General features: G+C 51.5%; 1 protein-coding gene and 1 long non-coding RNA gene across 2 annotated transcripts in view; one reads left to right on the plus strand and one right to left on the minus strand.

The window, feature by feature from the left end:
• The window catches only part of PARP1 (poly(ADP-ribose) polymerase 1), a 39,997-nt gene extending 25,365 nt beyond the window's left edge, over positions 1 to 14,632 (plus strand). The window contains exons 13-23 of the mRNA XM_038542813.1: positions 1,521 to 1,716; positions 5,183 to 5,311; positions 7,188 to 7,271; positions 9,018 to 9,140; positions 9,651 to 9,779; positions 10,805 to 10,903; positions 11,372 to 11,524; positions 12,414 to 12,541; positions 13,243 to 13,304; positions 13,801 to 13,915; positions 14,105 to 14,632. Coding sequence (XP_038398741.1) covers positions 1,521 to 1,716; positions 5,183 to 5,311; positions 7,188 to 7,271; positions 9,018 to 9,140; positions 9,651 to 9,779; positions 10,805 to 10,903; positions 11,372 to 11,524; positions 12,414 to 12,541; positions 13,243 to 13,304; positions 13,801 to 13,915; positions 14,105 to 14,186 — 1,300 coding nt within the window. The 3' untranslated portion in view covers positions 14,187 to 14,632. The remainder of the gene's footprint in view (positions 1 to 1,520; positions 1,717 to 5,182; positions 5,312 to 7,187; positions 7,272 to 9,017; positions 9,141 to 9,650; positions 9,780 to 10,804; positions 10,904 to 11,371; positions 11,525 to 12,413; positions 12,542 to 13,242; positions 13,305 to 13,800; positions 13,916 to 14,104) is intronic.
• Positions 4,696 to 10,298, minus strand: LOC119872550. The gene is made up of 3 exons (XR_005362275.1): positions 10,161 to 10,298; positions 6,572 to 6,724; positions 4,696 to 5,448 (listed from the first exon to the last, which is right to left on the minus strand). It is a non-coding gene; the product is annotated as an uncharacterized LOC119872550 (long non-coding RNA).
• Positions 14,633 to 24,308: the final 9,676 nt, after the last annotated feature.

A 24,308-nucleotide genomic window follows, 5' to 3' on the forward strand; every position in this document is an offset into this window, starting at 1 on the left:
AGTGTCTGACCCCTGTACACACGTTTGGAGGTACAGTTTGGTGGGACCAGAACTTGTGGGTTAACCTGGACTGTTTCTTGTTAGCAAGTAGAAATTTTCCCCACTGGAAGTCCAGGAGTTAGTTGAAAGGCAGAAGCTGTGTAGCGGTGGCCCTGTGGGAGCCAACTCAGCCCTTTTAAGAAACCGTGGCCAGCGGCTATCTATAAGCAGTGGGTGGCTTGGTTCTTCCCACTGCCTCTACTTCTCACCAAAAGTTTCACCTGGAAAGTGGCTCAGAAGTGACCCTGAGGGTCCAAACTATCTAGTAGGCTACTTAGATTTTCTGAAGAAATAAGCCTTCCAGCATGTGGATTATCATCTGCTCTGGTGGCCCACTTTAACTGGTTTTCACTGAAGGGGCAGCATGGGCTTTCAGATCTGGACATTTCTTCAGGACAGTTGGGGAAAGCACCTCCCAGACCTTTCCAGGGAAAAACACAAGCAGGGATTGCGTTTCTGAATCTCTGTGCAAGAACCCAGAAAACCTCCAGGAAGCCCTAGATCTTCTTTAAATTCTTTGGTTTTCTTAAAAGTGCATGGGATCCCTGGGTGGCGCAGCGGTTTGGCGCCTGCCTTTGGCCCAGGGCGTGATCCTGGAGACCCGGGATCGAATCCCACGTTGGGCTCCCGGTGCATGGAGCCTGCTTCTCCCTCTGCCTGTGTCTCTGCCTCTCTCTCTCTCTAACTATCATAAATAAATAAAAATTAAAAAAAAAAAATTAAAAAAAAATGCATACAAATAAATCTTGTGTCTGAGGTTCTGATACCATCTTATTGTGACTTAAAACTCAGCTTATACATTATTTCCATTATTTTAAGAAAGACGAACTCCCCCCCCCCCCCCCCAAAAAAAAAACTAAGCAGCACAGCTTGTCGGGTACCTGTGGTGTGTACCCCAGGTTGACATGGGAACAGAGAATGGTGGCCTTACACTGTGGGCTCAGCCTCCATGCTGCTGACACACGTGCACACGAGCCCCCGTGCACACACAGACACACACACCCAGTGCTTGTCACATCTCAGCCTCTGAGCTGAGCCCCAGAGCCTTCAGAATCTTTCAAGCATGTCCCTAACGGTTGCATCTCTTGAGCACAGGACTGCCAAATGATGCTTACTGTATTTCTTTGAGGAGTGAAATCAGGTGTTTATATAAAGTTATAGTTTATTATAAGCCCCGGGGTTCACTCCACAAGCTTGCCTGCCAGATGGCAGTGTAACCTGTTCTTGGGCATGTCCTAGGGCCCATTCACCGATGATGAAATTTGAAGGGGCTTTCTTTAAAGTTCTACTCCTCAGTTCCATCAAAAGCAAAAGTCCTTTGTTACAGTGTTTTTTTCTGTTCTCTGTATCAGTCAGCATCTTGGGGGTTGAAGCTCTTTCTCCTCCAAGTGGAGTGGCAGGGAAGAGAAACCTCCCGAGATGTGAGTGGCCAGCCCACAGTTTGTATCTGATCCTTACCCTCCCTCCACGCCCTGTCACAGGTACTGGATCTTTCGGTCCTGGGGCCGTGTGGGCACCGTGATTGGCAGCAACAAACTGGAGCAGGTGCCGTCCAAGGAGGAAGCCATCGAGCACTTTATGAAATTGTATGAAGAGAAAACTGGGAATGCCTGGCACGCCAAGAACTTCACGAAGCATCCCAAAAAATTCTACCCTCTGGAGATTGACTATGGCCAGGTAATCACTTAGCTTCTTCCATCATCTGCTTTTGGCAAAAGCAATGGGTGCCAGAGTTTCTGTAATATGCCTTGGGTCAGACAGCCTCTCTGGTAAATGGTTCCAAATGCTCAAATAAGTACTAACACTGATCCTTCTGAAACTCTTCCCACAAATAAGAGTCGGGGGGGTGGGGGGACACTTCCCAGCTTGTGACGTGAGGCCAATGCTACCAAACGTGAGGCTTGTGACACCAAAGCCAGAGATACGGTAGGACAACTCCAGTGTCCGTAGGGTCATAGACACAGTCCTTAATGGGGCGCAGCACAGGATTTAATACCTGAGAATGCAAGGTCAGCCCAACACGCAGAAACCGGTGCACTGCAGCAAGAATATAGTAAACAAATCACATGGGCATCCTCACAGATAGAAAGCGCATGTACGTATGAATCAAATCCACATGGTGCAGGATAAGCTCAGACAACACAGGTAGCGTGGCGGGGGTCAGTCTTTGCTCATTTGGTGCAACGGGAGTAATTCTTCAGATGCGTCTTCTTCCCTGACCCTGTGTTTCATCACAGGTCATGTGACTGATTTATCATCAAGATAGAATTACAGTGACCCGGGCTCTCCTAGGTCATGGTTTGGGGGTCCCAGGTCTGATGGTTTTTGTTAACACATTTGTAGCTAGCTCACCTTCCTGTGTACGTCACCAGATAGCTTTATGGAGGTCTTCTCTGGCACGATGCTTACCCTGGTTTTTATATGAAAATCTGTGACAGTTGCCCCTTGAATGGAGGGTTTGGGGTACTGATCCCTCCCCCCATGCGGTCGAAAATCCACATACAACTTGACTCCCCAATTCACTAATTGCCTGCTGTTGACCAGGAGCCCTACTAGTAGGAAAAGTTGGTTACAGCTTATTTTGTGTTACATGTATTCCATACCGTAGTTTTATAATAAACTAAGCTAGAGAGAAGAAATCATTATGAAGAGAAAATACACTTTTTTTCTTAATGATTTTTTATTTATTTAAGTGAACTTTATACTCCACGTCAGATTCAGAATCACAACCCCGGGATCAAGAATCACATGCTCTTCTACTGAGCCAGCAGGGCATTCATGTATTTCTTTTTTAAAGAACAGAAAATCCAGGGGCACCTGGGTGGCTTAGTGGGTGAAGCATCTGCCTTCGGCTCAGGTCATGATCTCAGGGTCCTGGGATCAAGTCCTCTGTTGGTCTCCCTCCTCAGTTAGGAGTCTGCTTCTCCCTCTTCACTTGTGTGCTCTCTTTCTTTCTCAAATAAATAAAATATTTTTAAAAAAATAATAATTTAAAAATCTATGTATAAGTGGGCCCACACAGTCCAAACCTGTGTTGTTCAAGAGTCAGCTGTACTTTAATAAAGGTGGGGGACCATGTTTACTTCCCAGAGGGCAAGAGATTTATAGAGGAGTAGAGATTTTAATTCTTAATCTTTGAGGCTTAATGTGTTTCAAATGAGTGGTTTCTAGTTAATAGAGTATTTTAAGCTCTCACTATTAAAAATAGAATTTAGAAGCACCTGGCTGGCTCTGTTGGTAACAACTTTTGATCTTAGGGTTGTGAGTTTCTGAGACCCATGTTGACTTTGGAGATTACTTTTTTTTTTAAGATTTTATTTATTCATGAGAGTCATAGGCAGAGAGGGAACCAGGCTCAATGCAGGACTCGATCCCAGGACCCTGGGATCATACCCTGAGCCAAAGGCAGATGCTCAACCACTGAGCCACAGGCATCCCTGGAGATTACTTCAATCTTTAAAAAAAAAAATAGAACTTAGGGGCACCTGGTTGGCTCAGTGGATAAGCATCTGCCATTGGTTCAGGTTGTGATCCTGGGGTCCTGGGATCGATTCTCCCATGAGGCTCCCTATAGGGAGCCTGCTACTCCCTCTGCCTGTGTCTCTGCCTGTGTTTCTCGTGAATAAATAAATAAAATCTTTAAAAGAAAAATAGAATTTGTATCTGTAATGACGAGTTTGAGACCCTGGAGATTGACTCAGCAGCGTTCCCTACTGATTAATTTTTCTGATTTCAAAAATAACATTTTAGAAAATTTGAGAAAGACAAAGACAAAATCATAGTCAACCTAGAGTTAGTATGGTTACAATAATGGTGTATGTCTTTAGTGCCTCTGTCTCTCCACGGATACTTTTCCTCACCAGAGAACTGGAGTCCTGCTCCACAGGCTGTGTTGAGAGCACCCACAACCACCTATGTAGATTATACTGTTGCAGGCGCTACATTTTAAAAAGTAAAAAGAAACTGAAAGTATCTTAATAATTTATTTTCCTTTCTTTTTTTCCTCCCCCCCCCCCACCTTTCTGAAACTAAATCTTTGAAATCTGGTGTGTTTTTAGCCCTTGTGACACGTCTGCATTCGGACTGGCTGTCTTTCAGAACAGCAGCCCGTGAGTTAATCTGCACTGGTCTGGAGCAACTATCTGTTAGGGCTGCACAGATGTCAGGTTGTAGTTCATGGCCTATAAATCATCTGTAATGAGGCTACTGCTTTCATAAATATTTCTGTGGTTATTACCACTAGCGTTGGAGATATCGAGTCACAGAGAATATGTACTTACGAAGGGTTTTAACCATTAACAGTTTGCCTTACAGTGGAGCCATAAGCAGGGAATACAAAAGCGGTGCAGACTCCGTGTTTGGACATGAAGTCAAGCTGACGGCTGCAGCCAGGGGCATGAACACAGCACAGGTTCCTCCATGCAGCTCAACAGATTCCAGGATCAATGTTCACTCAGAGCAAATACCAGCTGTGGCTAGTTGCTAGGGACAATCTGATGGACAGGCCGCAGTCCCTATCCTATCTGGTTCCTAAGTGACAAGAGTTCAGACATTCTGAATGCAGTGTGGTCCTGACCTAGCCTGGGTTCTTTTTTTTTTTTTTTTTTTTTTTTTTCCTAGCCTGGGTTCTGCAGATAGCAGAACCAGACAGTATAGTCTTGTGCTCTTAGCTTGTCAGGGAGCAGGGATGAGGCAGAGGAGGATGGAGAGCTCATGCATCAGTCTGTGTGGCAGGAAATGGGTCTGGGTACTTGATCTTTTGGGACTGTATAGAAGGTTGTAGGAACTTCTTACAGAGGCCCTGGGGTGAGGCAGTGGGAGAGGAATGGGGAGGATCTGTCCAGAGTCCTCTTGGTCCATAGTGGGCCCTGGGCAGGTGATGAGCAGGAGGGGGTGAGGGCATGTGGCAGGGGGTGCCTGCAGGTCAGCCTGCTTAGAGCTGAGCGCTTCCAGCGGCATTTAGAGGAAGGGTCTGATCCTGGGGCAGACTCCTACGCACTCCTCCTGGCAACACTTCCTCAGCCTTTGCTGCCATTGACACTCGGTCTTGTGGTGTCCTTCATCTGCCGCCCAGATGCTGCCACCATTTCACTGGGGTGGTTGAACGGGGGTCTCTTACCGATTTAATCTCTTTTCCATGAAGGACGAAGAGGCGGTGAAGAAGCTGACAGTGAAGCCTGGCACCAAGTCCAAGCTCCCCAAGCCCGTACAGGACCTCATTAAGATGATCTTTGACGTGGAAAGTATGAAGAAAGCCATGGTGGAATATGAGGTTATTGAACTTTTCTTCCTTTGCGAGCTCTGCTGGGGTTGAAGAGTTGAGCACTGGGCCACTAGCGAGCTCGGGCTGTTGGTGGCAGGTGTCCGCTTCTGCCTGGGCTGCTCATGCCCTTGCAGGGGATCGCTGACCTGCCATGAAATGTACAGTGTGCTAGGGAGAGCTGGCCTCTGGGTCCCCCGTCCCTTGCTCTTGTCCCCTTGCTGCCATGTGAGCGCATGTGGGTGTGGCTCAGGGAGGCGGGGTAGGCAGAGTTGTTCTGGAAGTTCAAGGTGTAGCCCATTTACAGTGACCAGTGAGCAGCGCTGAGCAGGTGTGGGAAATTCCTGACACTTAGGCCATCAGAACTCCTCCTGCTTCAGGGAAAGGTGGGTGTGGGTTTGTCCTGTTCCTCCTGCCCAGGGCAGGATAGGGAGGGCCTGGATGAGACCACCTGTCCCTGTTTGTTCTCCAACCTGGCTCAGCTTTCCCTGGGAGGTGAGTGTGGAATCCCTGGCAGGGCCGACCCTGTCCAGCTGCTGTTAGAGAACAATGTGGAGTCCTAGAGGTCCTCTAACAGGATTACAAATGGCCAGGACTCATGCAGTGCCATTCAAATAAACCCCTGTACCGACTTCTGTCAGGAAGGCTGACCAGTATGACAGCTAGTGGACGAGCTCAACAGGGACGTGGGCGCAGGGGAGGGATGGTCTCCATTTTTTTTATGTTTTAGGAGAAATGTTCCACATGACATTTCTAGCTTCCTGTGCTCTGGTTGATAGAATTTCTCAGGCCAGTCTCCTTTAGAATACCATTCCTGTCCTGGCTTTGGCTCAGGTGCCTTAGCTTCCCAGGAAGAGACAGGCCAGGGGCCCTGCAGCTGGGAGCACTGGCCCTGCTCTTGTCTCACAGCCTCCTTCAGAGCTGTGCTCAGAGCTCCTTCCTCTATGGCTCCCAGAGCCAGTTTCTGGTCCGTACTTGGGATACCACGCTCCTTGACGTATCCCATTGTCCCAGCATGGTTCACCTATCTTCCTATCTTCCCCAGACCTGGCTCCGGCTATGTAATGTTCTGCAAACCACATCTCCCCTCAGGGTGGAGAGTTTCTTTCTATTCAAGGGGAGAGAAGCCATGTGTGTAGTCAGCATCAGATGCTGCAACCACTGGCCCCTGCCTGGTGCTCCTTCAGCTCCATCTGTTCCATCTGTGCACGTGTGGGGGTGCACAGGGGGCCCTGGGGACTGGGAGCAAACCACATGGGCCAGGATGCTCACTAGGTCTGTGGGTGACCTTGGAGGAAGGTGTAGCTGATGGGGACCAGGCCCTCTAGCGGCGATTCTTGCTTTTCCACTGCGTCTTTGCCACGGGTCTTACTGGTAATTTCTCAGCTGTGAGCAGCAGCAGCGTCGCTCAAATAATTGTGGAGCCTTTTAAGATAACCGATTCAAAAAAGATGGCATTAATTTGAATATAAGTAGATATGTTCAGGAGTGTGTACTCCTGAAAACCTTGTTCACCACTTGATAGTCCTTACTCACCTGGGAACTGCCCAGGCTCTGAGACCCCAGGGTATGCCATGTAGGCTGGCCCTCATACTTGCTTTGGGCCTGAGTGGGAGTCGTGCTGGGCCCTCTCCTGGAAGTTAGCTACCCTAGTGCAAATCAGGGGTAGAGGAGTCCCTGGTGGCTCATCACTGCATAAATGAAGGGAATATGACCCCCTCTCACTCAGGCCCTGCAGGGCAGACTCTCTGGATCTCCCCATGAAGACCAGGCAACTGTGTGATCGCTTCCAGCAGGGCCAGGAGGCCGGACACGGCACCCTCTAGCTCTGCCATTGGCCACCGCACAGATAGGCTTTCAGAGGGACAATTCTCCCCTATTTTCTCAGATTGACCTTCAGAAGATGCCCTTGGGGAAGCTGAGCAAACGGCAGATTCAGGCCGCGTACTCCATCCTCAGTGAAGTGCAGCAGGTAAAGACAGGCCCATGGCTAGGGGGCAGCCTCTCTGGGGGTAGTGGGCTCACTGAGGGGCATTGACTCTGGGTCAGTGAGGTACTGCACCACAACTCATGAGGGCCTAGGTTTTTTCAATTCAGTACATAGGGTAAGTGCCCACCACTTGTCAAAAGGGGTCACAAAACTAATGAGTTAGCTGTATTTTCAGTCATCAGATGTATAACAAACTCTTAGAAACCAATAAAGGCATTTGGTTCTCCTACCTCCTGAAAATAGCCTGATTTTGTGTGATCTGAAGAGTTAGGCTCAGGGGCACCTGGGTGACTCAGTTGGTTGAGTGTCCAACTCTTGAATTTGGCTCAGGTCGTGATCTCGGGGTTGAGAGACCAAGTCCTTTGTCAGTCTCCTTGCTCATCGGGAGTCTGCCTTAGACTCTCTGACCCTCCCACTGGTGCACCCGTGTGCACTCTCTCTAAAATAAATAAACTTCAAAAAATTGAAATTGGGACACCCAGCTGGCTCAGTGGAGCTTTTGACTCTTAATCTTAGGGTCTTGAGTTCAAGCTCCATGTTGGGTGTAGAAAGTACTTAAAAATAAAATCTTTTTCTTAAAGATTTTATTATTTATTTGAGAGAGAACATGAGTGGAGGGGGCAGAGGGAGAAGGAGGATGCCAATCAAGCAGGTACCTTGACACAGGGCTCTATCCCAGGACCCTGAAATCATGACCTGAGCTGAAGGCGGACTTTTCACCAACTGAGCCACCCAGGCGCCCAAAGAGAAAATCTTTACAAAGGTAGAAAAAGGCTAAAGTTACTAGGAAATCAAATGGAAAGCAAAGTATTTTTTCACTTTGGTTCATCCTCATTGAACATCACCTTACCGGCCATCTGCCAGCGTCCCCTAGTCCACAGGTCCTTTAACACTGTGCTGTGAGGGGCTGACTAGGGGGCAGGGGGGCAGGCCTGGCCTGTGAAGGAAGAGGGGCACCCAGGAAGCTGAACTGAGACCTTCCTGCTGAAGCAGACTCCCTGCTGGTGCTTGGAAAGAAACCGTGAGACAGAGCTCTTAAATCCAGCAAACACTGCTCCGAGCCCTGGGGCCCTTCCCTTGCTACCCACTCGCTGAGCTGTGAACGGTCTCCGCCCATGCTCTGCCCTGTTCGAGAATCCCCAGGAGAGGCTGGTAGCGCGTCCTTCCCCACGATGCAGAGCCTGCGTGGTGGGGGAAGGGAGGGGTGTTGGGACCAAGCTGTTGTGGTTTACCACCCTGTGGCCATCCCGCTGCCTGTCAGTCTAGTATCACGGCAGTCTAGCTTCTCCATCTCTGCATATACTGAGCACTTAGGTATACGGAACACGAATTGGCATTGTGGCAGCAAAGGGAGCTTGAACTCCCTGCCTTACAGCTGAAGATCAGTGGATTGGTGTGGAGGGGCCACCAGAATTCATAGGAGAGGGGCTTTTTCCCTTTCAACATTTTGTTGTGAAAAGTTCCCAAACACTCACAAAGTTGAGGTTTTATGGGAATGCCCCTGAGCTCACCACCTAGATGCTGCAGTGGACACCTTGCATTGTGGTGGGGAGTGTTGCAGGTCCATAACGATACAGGTCTTTTGGAAATGAATGCTTGCACGGGAGGGGGATCCGGCGCTCAGGCTGGTGTGACAATGATGTGCACTGGTCTTGAACATGATCTCTGTTTCCTGGCTTGTGTCCACCCCGGACCCTGCTGCCTCAATCTCTGTGCCCTCCCCCAAAGGCAGTGTCCCAGGGCAGCAGTGACTCCCAGATCCTGGATCTCTCGAATCGCTTCTACACCCTGATCCCCCACGACTTTGGGATGAAGAAGCCCCCACTCCTGAACAACGCGGATTGTGTGCAGGTAGCACAAGGGGTTCAGGAGGGAGCCTCGGATCTGCGGGGCTTTGGTGTGGGTTCTGGCTGGTGCTTCCTCAGAGTAGAGGCTGGTGCTGGGAGGACCACCTTTGGGCCCTCCTTTTGAAGTACAGTGTCTTTCCACATCAGTGCAGACCGACCACAGGCAAGACAGATGTGTTTTCCTTCCCTAGTTCTACCATATTAGTCTGGGGGAACGAGCCTTAGGAGCCGGACAGCCCTTTCTAACCACGTGTTCCTCCCCGGTTTCTGTCTCTGCCTCATCTGGGTGCCAGCGATAGGTCCCCTTCGGTTCTCCGCATGTCCTTGTAGCTTCTGGCTCTCCTCTCCCCCAGGGAGCACGCCCCTCTTGGTGTCCCATGCTGTCCCCAACCAGCTGGGGGGTCCTCCTTTCACTGTCCCTTCTGGTTCTCTGTGTATGGATTTTCTCTGGTAAAACAAGGTGTGTCTCCCTCACCCAGGTCCGTAGCCCAGGGTTTCCTATCTGTTCTTCCAGGCCAAGGTGGAAATGCTGGACAACCTACTGGACATCGAGGTGGCCTACAGTTTGCTCAGGGGTGGCTCTGATGACAGCAGCAAGGACCCCATCGACGTCAACTATGAGAAGCTCAAGACTGACATTAAGGTAATAGGCACCCCCTTCTCTGGAGCATCCAACCACTCATCCCGAGAGCAACAGTCCCCAAACTACAACATGCGTTTCTCCTGGAGGCCTCCTTAAAACCAATGGCTGGGGCCCAGGAGCTGGCCTGATTTCAGCATGTTCCCAGATGCTGTGTGCCTGGCCCTTGGAGAACCCAGGAGCTTCTCATCTGTATGTAAGCACCTTGGCCAGGCAGCTTCCAAGCCAGGCCTCTGGTACAGAGACTAGTTTTTGAGCAGCCTTTCAGAAAGTTCACTTTTCCTTAACCTAGAGAGGATCTGTTTTTGGAGACTTGTGTGCTATGAACTCTATAAGGCTTGTTGTGCCCATTTCCAAAGTGGCAGTCATACTAGTACACGGTACCTAGGTTCATACTGTGGACTTGAGGTGGTGCACAGTCCCTGAACTCTGGGAGTGTTGGGGGCTTGGGCACTCAGCCTCCAGCTTGCCTTGACCTTGAGTCTGATCTCCTTTCCCGCGTGTCTCCCTTCTTGGGACCCTGCGGTGTGGCCAGGTTAACGTGAGCCTGGAATGAAATTTTACCTCAATGGAAAGAGCCTTTGCTTTATTACCTAAGACAAAGCAGAGTTCTGTGGGTCCTCAGAGAGTAAGCCACCAAGGTCACTTGTTTGGTCCCTGGGGCACCTCCTGACGGGAGTGCTGTGGGCCCAGTTCTCTGTGAAGGGCTTATTTGCTTTCTGTTTACAGATTCTAAGCCTTTTAAGCTGTGAAGAAAACCAGAATTCCTGGGTTTTCTGCACTTTGGCTGAGAGTATGAAACCTCGGCCTTCCTCATAGTGCACTCATGTTTGTGCGCCGTGGATAATGTTAACGAGTAGGCGGTTGTTGGGTAGACACGCTGGCCATGGTGCGCCCAGCCCTGAGAATTCCAGAGACTCGGAGTTCTCATCCTGTCCTCAAAACCTGACAGTTCATGCAGTGTCGGCCCATGTGTGGGGTGACTGTACTTGGGGTCTTCTGCACTCTGACTCCCAACAACGTTGTAGGTGGTGGACAGAGATTCTGAGGAAGCCGAGACCATCAGGAAGTACGTTAAGAACACTCACGCGACCACGCACAACGCATATGACCTGGAGGTTGTTGATGTAAGACTCTTCCTCCTCTTACCATTGTTTAGTCCCACAGGCTCCTGCCTACTCACTCCCGCCTGGGTCTAGGCAGGGGAAAAAAAAACCTTTCCTTTACTTTAACTAGAGGAAGTGACTGATTTGTTGGTTGAGAAAAATTAGCAGTGTTGTGGTTTGGGGGGCGCTTTGTATCTCTTTTTCTGTTCCTTTCCGATCTCAAAGCCTAGATGGAGACCCAGAATGTACAATGAGATGCACCTCGGAGCACCTCTCAGGGGTGCCTCTGCTACCTGTAGCGTTCAGGGTAAAGGCAGCCTCTGCAAGGTGGGGTTCTGGTGGAGTAGCTCATCCCCACCTGACCCAACCTCTCTCTCTGCTGTGGCCTCTAGCTCTAGAGACCGTTCCTGTTCTCCTGGGTCAGGCCAATCTGTTAACCAACGGCTTCTGGCATTTCCTTCCATTAATCCCACCCCCACCCCCGAGCAGATCTTTAAGATTGAGCGTGAAGGCGAGAGCCAACGCTACAAGCCCTTCAAGCAGCTGCATAACCGGAGGTTGCTGTGGCACGGGTCCAGGACCACCAACTTCGCGGGGATCCTGTCCCAGGGCCTCCGGATAGCCCCACCTGAGGCCCCTGTGGTAGGTGCCTGGCCTGGGGCGGGGGCCTGGGTGGGAAGGGCCTATGCCCCCATACAGGGTCTGTTGCAACAGGAGATATTGGCTGAGTCACGGCAACAGGAGACTATTGACAGACCTCTCTCTCCGGGCCCCTCACACATGGCACCCAGAGTGTCTCACCTTGTCCTCCTGCCCCTAACTCTGGGGGATGTGGCTGCACCTCTATCAGCCATAGTTTCTGGAACAAAAGAAGCGGGTGTCTGGGCCTTGCTTTAACGGGTGTGTTGACATGCAAGGAACAGGCTTTGGCCACAGGCCAAGCCGAGTCCAGACCTGCCTCTGCCGCTTCCAGCTGGGTGACCTCATGAACCCAGTGTGTTCCTCAGGAAAACGTGGCGTTGCCTGAGTGAAGCCCTGCCCGGACACAAGGGGTCGGTGCATCACCCACTGGATTGTAGAGGTGACCCGCTGGTCGGGGGCTTAGAGGCAGTCTTGCAACCCTCTCGCTTTCAGATTGTGAAAAGAGCAAAGAGGTCTAGTGACTGGCTAGTGCCATGTGACCTGGGCACGTGCCCTGACCGCCCTGAACCCCATTTTTAACAGAAGGACATAAATTTAATAAGCCAGCATTTATGGGGTGTTTACACGGGCTGGGTACTGATCTACCTGCTCACTAAGTCATTTAATTTTCATGAGGGCCCCATGAGGTTCTTTCTCCTGTTCAAAGGGGAAGAAAGCTGGGTGCAGGCAGATTAAGTAGCTTCTTAGGTGCCCGGCGGGACCCAGGATCTGAACAGCCTGCTGCATGAGCTCAGCCACTGTGTGTGCCTTGTTGCCTGGCTCCTGGTCAGCACTCAGGGGATCGATGGTGCCACGAACACCCCTTCAGTGACCCTTTCCAATCCTCCAGACAGGCTACATGTTTGGTAAAGGGATCTATTTCGCCGACATGGTCTCCAAGAGTGCAAACTACTGCCACACATCCCAGGGAGACCCCATAGGCCTGATCCTGCTGGGAGAAGTTGCCCTTGGGAACATGTGAGTCAGCCCATTTTGGGGAGAGCAGCCCGTGGGGGGTGACGGACGGGTGGGTCCAGAAAGGGGAGCTCCCTTTGGCCGGGATAGGACCCTAAAAATTCCCTGCCACGATGGTAGAAACCGGTTCTAGTTAAGTGAATGAGGGAGACCCAGGAGTGCTTCCCAGTACCCAGGCTGAGGAATCCAGCCAGGCCTTGGGAACTGGCGGCATCCATCCTTCTGTGGGCTGCATAAGGGATGGTCACCCCCTCGCACAAGTGTGTGCACACAGATGTTAGATTTTTTGTTGGAGACCAACTCAGGTCAAACCGGAATCCATCCCAGTTTCAGATTCCTTGCAGAAAAAGTCAGGTTGGTCCTGCTTGCATTGGGCATCCACCTTGGCCCAGTCATGACATGGGAGAGCAGAGTCATGTAATAGACCAGGGGCCCACGGAGGGTGGCCTGGGCAGAGAAGCCTCCAGAGTGGCCAGCCACAGCTCAGGACAGGACCTCTCCTGAAAAGTTGCCACGTAGTAGCAATCACTGGCACAGACTGTTGTCAGAGAACTGCCCCTTCACTCCCTAAAGCCAGGGTGGGAGGGAGCTCCCAGCAGGGAGGGCAGGCTGGGTTCTTCTTCTCACTTGGCCTCCTGCTGGTCAGACCTTTTGAGAGCATGGAGCCCTCAGAGGCCCTTCTGAGACTGTCCTTTCTCGTGTAGGTACGAACTAAAGCACGCTTCACATATCAGCAAGCTACCCAAGGGCAAGCACAGTGTCAAAGGTAACGTGTTTCAGAAACTGCTGCTCCCTGGATTCATGGGAGGAGTCTGTGTGTCTGTGGCCAGCTGTAAAACAGCTGGAGGTTCTTTAGAGAATCAGGTCACACCCCCTTGTGCCGCTCGTGTGCCAGGATCCAGGGTTTTAACGTGACTCTCAGCTGCGGTGCTGGGGGTGGGGCTCGTGACGTTGGGGTGCCCAGAACATCTGGGCTTGCTGGAGTTCCAAGCACCTGGCAACCCAGGGTCTTACCTGCCACATTGAAGTGGCTGCTTTGGACCTATGCTCAGAAATAGGACTGGGGTGGGGGCAGGTGAGATCAGTAAGGCTCTGGCCCTGGGACCTTGATTGGTAACTACAGGTTTCTGGCTGGAAGGATAGAATATGGAATGCATGCGTATCTTTAAGATGAACACACAGACCCAATGTAAAATGGATCTCCTCTTGGAATGTTTTCAGTCTCCATTCTCACAGTTCCTATCATGCCTTCTGCTCTGCAGGTTTGGGCAAGACGACTCCTGACCCTTCCGCTAGTATTACTCTGGATGGCGTAGAAGTCCCTCTTGGAACTGGGATTTCCTCTGGCGTCAACGACACCTGCCTGCTGTATAACGAGTATCCTTTTCTGAGCATGCCAGGCTGTATGCCCCAAGGGATGTCCAGGGGGGCAGGCTGACTGCACACCCTCTGTCGGACCTGCACTGGGGGACAAGCCAGGCCCCCCGCCCTTGCAAGCCCGGTTGGTATGAGGGACGGGGGCAGCCAGCATGAAACCAGGCACTCCTTGACACGCTCCCCTTCTAGGTACATTGTCTATGACATCGCTCAGGTCAACCTGAAATACCTGCTGAAGCTCAAGTTCAACTTCAAGACGTCCCTGTGGTGAGCTGGGGCGTGAGGCTGAGGCACAGCCTGGTGGCAGGGATGAGGGTGCCCAGTGCCCCGCACTGCCTGACTGGGCAATGGCCGCTGTACCACCACCTGGAGATCGACCTCCATTCCGTCTCCTTAGGAAGGATTTTCTACGAATGTTTGCTCACGTGTTAAGCGATGTTTCCCCCGCTTTTCAAATCCTTTGTTTGTATGGGTCTGGGGGTGGGGCAGGGGGTACCCCTGCGGCCAGCACCCTGGTGGGGACGACTGACAGTAGAAGAGGAAGGGGGTTCTAGACTAGTTCTGCAGGAAGAACCACGCACGTCACGACGTCTGCCTTACTCACTGGCTTCCCGGGGGGTATTCCTTCCGCCCTTCTAAGTGTTCACGTTTAGTTTCAGTTTTGGAAAAATGTTAAGCGTTTATTTTGAGGTAAAAATAAAAACTAATTTCATACTACTTAGGTTTTCTTTTTTATTTTGCATTTATCGTCTTTTATTCCCCCCACTTTTGTATGAGTTACGTGGGGAGACCAGGAGGAGGAGGGATGTTAACAATTTCTCACACTTAGAAATAAAGAAGTGCTTTCTGTTTCTGGACCCACTTGGATGTGGAAGCCCTCAGAACGCGCAGTGCAGCGAATTAAAAGTTGCATTTGAAGTTCCTGTATTCCCCATGACTAGTCTTGTCTTCCAGATTAAAACGGTATCACTGATGCACGCACCCAAGGGCTAACAGTACTTCTCAATTAAAACAAATGGTTTCTACGTTTGTTGTGTATTGTGTTTGGTCTCATTCCAATTGGATCGGGTTCATCCTCAGTACAAGGTCCATAAAGACTACCTGGGGGGCATTTGCTTCGGGGGGGGGCAAGAATGTCAGGCAGCAGATGGCATTGCCATGGTAGCGCCCATCTAGATGGCAGAGAACCAGAAGTCGGGGGCCCACGGCCTCTGGTAATCAAGTAGGTGGTGCTGGTGGAGGCCTGTGGGCCAACCCTCCCATCCACGGAGCCCACAGCACACCGCCTCACGCCACAGCCAGGGGCGGGGGATGACCCCAAAGCATGCTAGGGTGATCGCAAGGACACAGGGCCTTTGATGGGAGAATGAGAAGTGTGGGCCTCAGTGTCAGGCACAGTGAGCCAATGACTTCTGAAACAAGTTTTCGTGGGGTTTTTGGTGAGGGAAACGGAGCAGACGTCATTCCTGACCAGAGACCCAGGCAGGCTTTCTTTGATGGCAACAGCAGGGGATTTGGGGAATCCACTTGAAAGTAGGTCCTGTGTCTGTCCAGTGTCCTCCACTCGGCCCTCGTGCCTTTGACCTGAGATGTGCTCCCGATCAGCCATTCAGCAAGACTCAGGCTCTGTGGATCCAGAATGTTCTGAGTTCTTTACCGTCCTTGGCGCAGAGAACGGCAATTACTCTCCCAGTCCTTGATTAAAGTATTTTTAGGTTGGAGTGATTGCTCCATGGGTTCCCTCCTCACAACTGACTTCCTAGAGTGACGCATTTCTAAATTCACATCTTCTAAAAGGGCACCCGCCATACTATGCTTCAATATTTATATTTTAAGGGACACCTTTGGCTCAGAGTGTGATCCCAGAGTCCTGGGATCGAATTCCGCATCAGGCTCCCCGCAGGGATCCTGCTTCGCCCTCTGTCTGTGTCTCTGCCTCTGTCTCATGAATAAATACATAAAATCTCTTTTTTAAAAAAAAATATGAGTTTCTTTACTTACAAGTCCAGGCCCATCCCAGGGTGTAGCTGAAATGCATACTGGTAATCTTAATTTTTCTTTTTAAGCCTTTCATGGAAACAGGTGCAGCCCTGGGTCCGGGTGACAATGCCGGTCCCTCCAGGGTGGCAGCTGGCGGATCCCCTTGGCAGTTCAGCCTTGCCACCCTTGGGGTGTTGCCGTCGCTGGAGGCAGAGAGCCACCCCTACGACATCCCAGAGCGCTGTGCCTGCGGGCTGTCGCCTGGGCGAAGACACCGCCACGTCAGTTAGTGTCCACGCTGAAGGCCCGCCCAGCGCATTGTCTGTCTCTGGACACCGGGTGTCTGTCGCTGTGGAAGTCTGGGTCTCAGACCTGGACCTGCCAGGGTCGTCCTGTGACACTCCCATGTTACCTGGGTTCCTTAGGGGTTTCCTAGGTCTCTATGTGGTGTCACTTCCCTTAAGATCTGTTCAAGTCCCGGAAGATGGGAGTTTGGGGGGGTTTCTTTAAGGAATGACGTAAGACCTTCAAATGGCAACTTGTCTGGGGCTGGGAGTTTGGAGTTTAGTGAGGTCTGGTGACAAACCGCACCCCCTGCCCCTTGGCGGCCTCTGCCCATTCTCCTGGGGGGCGGGGCGCAGTACCAGGTCTATTTACCTCTCTGAAGTTAAGTCACAGGAAGGCACATTTTTGGAGACTGACTTTGAAAAGTAAAAGAGAAACGTGACCCATAAACACGCCTGGTGACTGGGGCCGGGCTGGAGGGCGGCGCTGGCGGCAGGGCCCCCCAGGTGTTGGCCCGTGTCTGGGAAGCGTGGCTCCTCAGGGAGCTTCCTGAAGGGATGTGGGTCCATCTTACAGGATCTGGTATACGTTTTAAATCCAACCGCTAGGGCAGCCCAGGTGGCCCAGCGGTTTAGCGCCCCCTTCAGCCCAGGGCGTGATCCTGGAGACCCGGGATCGAGTCCCACATCGGGCTTCCTGCATGGAGCCTGCTTCTCCCTCTGCCTAAGTCTCTGCCCCTCTCTGTGTGTCTCTTGTGAGTAAATAAATACAATCTTTTTAAAAAATAATTAATTTAAAAAATCAAATAAATAAATAAATCCGACTGCATGTTGCTGTCTCCTGCAGCCACGGTGTGTGGGTCTGGTGGCCAACGGGGGAGGCTAGTCCTCACAGCAACCACATCTGACAGCCGCTTGGTTTCTGCCCCCACCCCCCACCCCACCCCCAGCAATGCTGGTTTGGAGGTCTAAGGCCTCGAGGGAGAAGTGTCTCTCCTTGGGGACACAGTAGTTCCACTGAGTCAGAAGAGGCTGTGCCGCCTGGCTGGCAGGGGCTCCTTAAAGGCTGCTGTCCCCACAGCAGAGAAAGGGGAGTGGTCTCCTGACTATATCAAGGGGGAGGCTGTGCCATGGAAGTGAGGACCTCCCAGCACTCAGGCGCTCCTCCTCCTAGACTCAGGAGCATCTTTTAGAGTCAGAAGCTCCTCCCAACATCCAGGAATTCCTCCTCCCAGCACTCAGGAGCACCTCCTAACACTCAGGAGCTCCTTCTAGCACTCAGGGGCACCTCCTGTGTCCAACAGGAACGGTTAGTGGGAGCCAGCAGCCCCCAGCGGTGACACACAGGGCTGTTGAGGACTCAGGCCCTCAGGGGTGAAGGGTTGGGTACTCAGCGGGGAAGAACTCTGATAGGCTGGTCTGACCAAGGGCAGGGGAGATAGGGAATGGATGGTGGAAGGAGTTGTAGGTTAGCAGGTTTCTGACCAGCTGTGGGAATGCAGACTGAAGTAGCCTCTGGGACCTGAGTCTGACATGTGTGATGATGGGTTCAAGTGGCTGCAAATATAAAACTGGACTCTCATCTGTGGAGCATCTATAAATGTCTAGGTTAGGGTGCCTGGGTAGCTCAGGTCATGATCTCAGGGTCTTGGGATGGAGTCCCACCTCAGGCTCTCTGCCCCCCCTGGGAATCTGACTCTCCCTCTGCCCCTCCCCACACTGGTTCTCTGGTTCTCTCTCTCTCTCTCTCTCTTTCTTTCTCAATTAAATAAAATCTTAAGAAAAAGTAAATGTCTAGGTTATGTCCATACCCCAGATTCCTCACCTCCTACCTCAATGCATCCTGAACTCAGAGGCCTACTGTTGCAGAACCAGTGGTGGGTGGCACTTGGGGAGCTCAGTCGGTGGAGCATCTACCCTGGGCTCAGGTCATGATCTCGGGGTCCTGGGATTGAGTCCTGTGTTGGGCTCCCTGTTCAGTAAGGAGTCTGCTTCCCCCTCTCCTCCCCCTGCTCATACGCTCACTCTCTCTCTCCTTCAAATAAATAAAATCGTAAAAAAAAAAAAAAAAAAAACAGTGGTGGGTGCCTCATGGGAGAAGCAGAGGTCAGGACTCAAACAGACGAGTCCTGGATGCCAGGGGTTGCCTGAGCCACAGATCCCATCTGGCCCTTTCAACCAGGCCTCTCCCTCATTGACCAAAAAGATGAATCAAACCATTCACAATCCCGGAAATCTTTTGGTACCTACCTCTTTGAGTTGTTTGTTTGTTTAGAGACCTTATTTTTTTTTTTTTAAAGACCTTATTTTTAAGTGCTCTCTACATCCAGCATGGGGCTTGAACTCACAACCCCAAGATCAAGCAAGAACCACATGCTTCTACCCACGGAGCCAGCTGGGCAGCCCCTTTGAGCTGTTTTGAGAGTGTGTGTCCTAATCCCTGCAAAATACCTGGCGTGGTCCCTGACCTTGACATGCCCTCAATAAATCTCAGCCGTTCCTGCTGGAGTCCCAGAAAATGTTTGGCCGGAGTGTGAGTCCAGATGAGAATGGGGAAGCCAGGGGCCAGGGTAAAGACAGCAACCTTGTGCATGGTAGTGGGGGGTTAGACGGTCTCGGGAGGAAGAGCCCCAGGCTGTTGAGGGGCCCTGTGCCCCCTTCAATCCCCCAGCACACCGACCTTCCCAGGGTGGCGTCGTCCTTCCATGCCTCCTGGTCACCGTCTCTGTCCAATGGGCCCAGCCTCAGCCCCTGCCCCCGCCAAGGCCTGGCCCCGCGTCCAGGCAGGCCTGCTGGGGCTCAGAATAGCCCAGCTGCTGCCTCAGCAGATGGCCGGGCTAATTTTAGCCATGTGGTGCTCACCCAGGGACCAGGCTGGGCTTTTTAGATTTGAATAAGCCAGTGTGCAGCTTTGGTTTGGAGCCAGTAACAAAGCTTTGAGTTGTTGTGATCGGGTGTCTGCTGAGCACTTTACAGGCATTCCAGAAATACACTGTTTAGAGCATTTTGTTTCTCTGAACCGACAGGAGCCCAAACTACAGAGCAAGCAGGCGGTGCAGCCTGCGGGGTGCCGGGGAGGAAGCAAGAGGCCGCGTGCTGGCGGAGGTGGCAAGAAGCAGACGCCACCCCAGCTCCTGCCCCACTCTCCCTGCTACCAGGCGGGTGGCAGGGCCTCGGGGTGCAGGCCGCGTGGGCTCTCTTGCTCCTCTGTCAAAATGAAAGCAGCGGGCTGGCTTCTCGGCGCCCTGGTTCTGGGTCTGGACCGCTCCTGGTGGATGGGCTGCATTTTGAAGCTGTGGAAGGACAGATCAGGAAGTTCCCAGCCACACAGGCCAACCAGGACCTGGGGACGGCCTAGTGTGATGTGGCCAACGTGGGACCTATTCTCACAGAAGCAGCAGACTCTGCCCAAGATCCCGACACAGGTTAGAATTGAGCCGTTTTTTCCTGCGTGGTGTTTCTTACTCATCAGCCTGCATCTTTGAAGACTGCCCTTCATGCCAATCCCCCCAGCACGTGAAAGAACTGCTGGCCCAACGTGGCTTAGAGACCTCTGTTCCAGCTGCCTTGGCCTCTCTCTCTGCTATGGAAGGTGAGGACCAGAGCAGACATCAGTAGGATGAGGAGACCCAGCTCTAGTTCGTGGCTTCCTAAACTGGTCCATGGACCCACAGAAGATGCTCCATGGCCGTTGGGGAGTCTGCTGTGACACGCCTGCTTTCAGCTACAAGAGAAGGGAAGCCCACCTGATGTCAGCTCCAATGACAAGGACACAAGTTCTATCTCTGTCAAGACATGGGCAGTGCCAGGGTTGATTAATGCAGCTCTGCATTACTCTTGGTTTCCCCTTCATTGTTGCAAGATGGCAGCTAGACTTTTTTTTTTTAAGATTTATTTATTTATCTATTTATGATAGATAGAGAGAGAGAGAGACAGAGGCAGAGACACAGGAGGAGGGAGAAGCAGGCTCCATGCCAGGAGCCTGACATGGGACTCAATCCCGCGACTCCAGGATCGCGCCCTGGGCCAAAGGCGGGCGCTAAACCGCTGCGCACCCAGGGATCCCTGGCGGCTAGACTCCTAACATCAACAACCAAAAGCAGGAAAGGAGAAAGTTGCCCTGTCATCCGTCTCTGCTCCATTGCTCCCAGAAGACTAATCTCGTTGGCCAGGGTTGGGACCCAGGCCTGTGCCCTGGCTACAAGGGAGGTTGGACACACAATGATTGGTGTTTGCAGCTTGTTTTTAGGGTGAGGTGGGCTCTTCCAGCAAGGACCACGGACTGGGGCCTGGTGGCTGCATGCAGGGCATCCCCTGGGAGCACACTCATTGGTGTAAGGACTCTCCAAAATACAGAGGATCTTAGTAGAGGATCTCGAAGTCTCCCTTAGCTGCTCTAACATTCTCTGACTTTCGTGAAGATGTAAACCACAGAAATAGAGTCAGTGCCCAGAACAGTCTAAATGGTGGTACTTAGTGCTGACCTCGCAGACCCATTGGGCTTCAATGACATTGCCAAGGTCATTGCCAGACACTCCTGGGATGACTAAGCCTCTACTTCCCTCTTTAGCTTGTTTTTTTGCTGTGAACCCCCTTGTCCTTGCCCCGAGGATGGTCCTGTCCTGCTTGTCAGTAGTGGAAATTCTTTGCCTGAGCAGTGCCTGGGTTCCAGCTGTCCTGCTGGTGATTCTGGGCCGCTGTGCTGCCAGCCATGGGCACAGCGGTAAGGGGCTGTGGTGACCTCTGGGTGGGGCTGGGCAGGTGGGACAGGTGGGCCCCACAGGAGCCACAGTGTGGTGTCCAGGCATTTCCCGCACCAGCCCCACACAAGGACCAGGGGCTGGCTCTGGGCAGCCGGCTCATGGCAACAATTGAGGGAACGCATGTGACATCCTGTCAAGCTAACAGACACTTGACACAATACATCCCATCTATGTTATGTCGACAAGCACAACAGGTGACCCAAACCATTTGTTCTTCTCCTGCTGCCCTTTAAGAATTGCTCAGCGGGCAGGGGCGCCTGGCTGGCTCATTTGATGGAGCGTGTGATTCTTGACCTCAGGGTCTTGAGTTCAAGCCCCCTACTGGGGGTGGAACCTACTTAAAAATAAATGGAATGGGATGGAATGGGATGGAATGGAATGGAACACAATAGAATAGAAAAATAAAATAGTTCAGTGAGGGAATCTTTCTCCTGCCCCTGGAAGAACATTCTGCAGGCAGGCCCTGTGACTTTGTCCTTCTGTAAAGAACAGTTGGCCTTTCACACCCCACAATGACTCTGAAATTCAAACACAGTTTCACCTTCCTTCCACACACTGACCCCTGGCCTGGCTGGAGGTTTCTAAGTGTCAGAGAACTCTTCGCAGACTGTTTCCTCCGCATGCCTGTTGTGTTTTGAAGTCTCCTTCATAAATTTGATCTGATTGCACAGCATTTATTTTTACCCTCGCACTAGCCTTATGAGGGAAACTGAGGCACAGTGTAGTTGAGTGATTTGCCCAAGGCTGTACAATGAAGTACTAAGTTCTAGACATGCCTTTCATTGCATGACTGCCACACAAACCCTGCTGAATGGGTAGGCCGAGCGACATCCCTCCTTATCCAACCCAAGGCCAGCTACTAATGACTACATGGTTGGTCATTGTACAAAGTAAGAATTATTGCACCTCCAAGAAACCTTCTGGTGGTGGTAGAGGTGCCAGGTACACTGGTTGTGGTATCAAAGTTACTATGTTGCATACTTTAAATAGATGCAGTTTATTGTAATTAAGTAACCCCTCAACGCAGTTGATTTTTCTTTTTTTTTTTTTTGCTTGTTTTAAATATGCACCACATGGTGCATGGAGCCCAACGTGGGACTTGAACTCAGGACCCTGAGATCAAGACCTGAGTTGAGATCTAGTCAGACATTCAATGGACTGAGCCACCCAGCTGCCCCTTCAGTTGATTTTAAAACACCAATGGATTAAGTAGTAATAATGGCCTCTTGCCTTCAGAGGTGAAGACATCTCGCATCCAAGGCCGGGTTGGACTCTGCGTGATGAGCCCTGGGGAGTCATGAAAGGGTACAGAGGTATCCAGCAGGTTTCCAGAGAAGCCACATGACCCCACCCTGAGGGGAAGAGAAGACCAGCTCTTGACTTTCTGCCTCCTGCTTCTTGGAGAGCACGATTCCCCATGTTTCTTCCTATGGACTTTGTGACTTTACCGTAAGGTTCCTTCCTTCCTTTCTTTTTTTTTTTTAAGATTTATTTATTTATTCATGATAGATATATAGAGAGAAAGAGAGAAGCAGAGACATAGGCAGAGGGAGAAGCAGGCTCTATGCCGGGAGCCCGATGCGGGACTTGATCCTGGGACTCCAGGATCGCGCCCTGGGCCAAAGGCAGGTGCCAAACCACTGAGCCACCTAGGGATCTCCGGTTCCTTCCTTTCTTGAATCAGTTCAGGTGGGTGTCTTCCTAACCCCAGAGTCCCGAGAGCCTGTGCAGCAAGGGGACCCAAGCTCAGGCTCTCAGGCCCAGTTCCCTGCCTGTGATCCTGAGCATCACGTTTCTGCTGGGCTGGCCTTGTCCCTCCAGGTGCACAGCCAGCGACCCTCACATCCCTACAAACTGCCACCAGGGCCTCTCTGGGAAAAGCGCAGCTAACGGTGACATTCACAATGACCCCAGGAGGTAAGACACAGCCCCCTGCAGGTGTGGCTCCGGCTAGGAGAAGGAAGGCAGAGGGAAGTCGCAGAGGGAAGCCACACAGAAGCCACTGATCCTGAGTCCTGAACCAGAGACAGGAGGTCATGCCCCTGAACGGAGAGAGCCCTGGGTTTGTCCGAACATGGGAGTTACTGGGACCCTTTTCTGACTCCCTTGGGGCTTGAAGGGTGGGGTGCCTGACCCGGAGAGCCCACCAGCCGATGCCTGAGGGTAAGAGTGGCCCCTGCCAGGCTGCCTGGGCTTGAACCCTGGCTCCATCATCTGTGAGCCCTGGGACGGCTCACTGACCTCTCTGCACCTCCTCTTTTTCATCTGTGAAGTGGGGCTCACGGCACCTGCTCACGGAACTGTTTTATCTCATTTTCATGAATTAATAGGCATGAAGTTCTTAGATGGGTGCTCAGAACACAGTTATTGGCGTGTGACCATGGCAGCAAGGACCACATGGCTCTGGAAAGTCCCCCGACACTCAGTGGCCACAGGCCCCACGCCCCCCTCCTCTCGGTGGCTTCTGTCCATCTCAAGCATTTCAACCATTGTACTTGCTTATTGTGCCATCTACAGTATTGACTTTATTAGGATTGAAATCAGTTTTAAAAGGTGTTCAAGACTATATCTAAAATTTTTAAAAACTGTATTATGCAGTATAATGCAATTCTGTGAGAGAAAAACATTAAAATATACATGCCTAGAAAAATATGATTAAGACAACCACAAAACGTAAAAGTAGCAGTGTCTCTAGGTGGTAGGCTCACAGGGGACTTTTATCTTTTGGGCTTTTCACATTTTTTTCCACAATAAGCCTTTACAATCAGGTCATAGAAACAATGAATGTTTTTAATATGGTTGACGAATCTCTGCTTTCTGGCTACGCTCTCCTGATCCCCACTATGTACTACAGAGAAGCCCTGGTACTGGGGGCACCTCCTCTTTCCTGAGTTTTCCCTGGGGCAGGCAGGCCTAAGACAAGACACAAGTGGCAGGGGCCACGGGCACAGAGGCAGCTCTCTGCTGGGCCCCCCATGACCATGGCCTCCATCTGCACCAGCCAGGGCCACATCTCCAAGGAGCTCCTGGCCCTTACCCTCCAGAGCATGTCCCTGAATGATGGCTGCTGGCCTCCATGCCCCAGAAACTTCCTCCATGCCTCATGCCATCTCCAGGTGGGAAAGACACAGGGACCCAGTTTTTTTTTTTTTTAATACCTTTCCTCCATTGGTATTTTGCCCCAGGTGCTCAGCTGAGGCATTCCAAGGGCAAGTAACCAACTCTCCTAGACTTCTCTCCTTCCATCTATCAAACCACTGGACCGAGGAGGCCACGTCACCTCCTGAAGCCTGGAAGCACTCCCTCTCCGTTTTTGAAGAGAATACTGTTAGCAAGAAATGATTTTGTGAGTGGGGGGTCAAGTGG

This window comes from Canis lupus, chromosome 7 (genome assembly GCF_011100685.1).
Source record: "Canis lupus familiaris isolate Mischka breed German Shepherd chromosome 7, alternate assembly UU_Cfam_GSD_1.0, whole genome shotgun sequence".
Taxonomy (NCBI): Eukaryota; Metazoa; Chordata; class Mammalia; order Carnivora; family Canidae; genus Canis; species Canis lupus.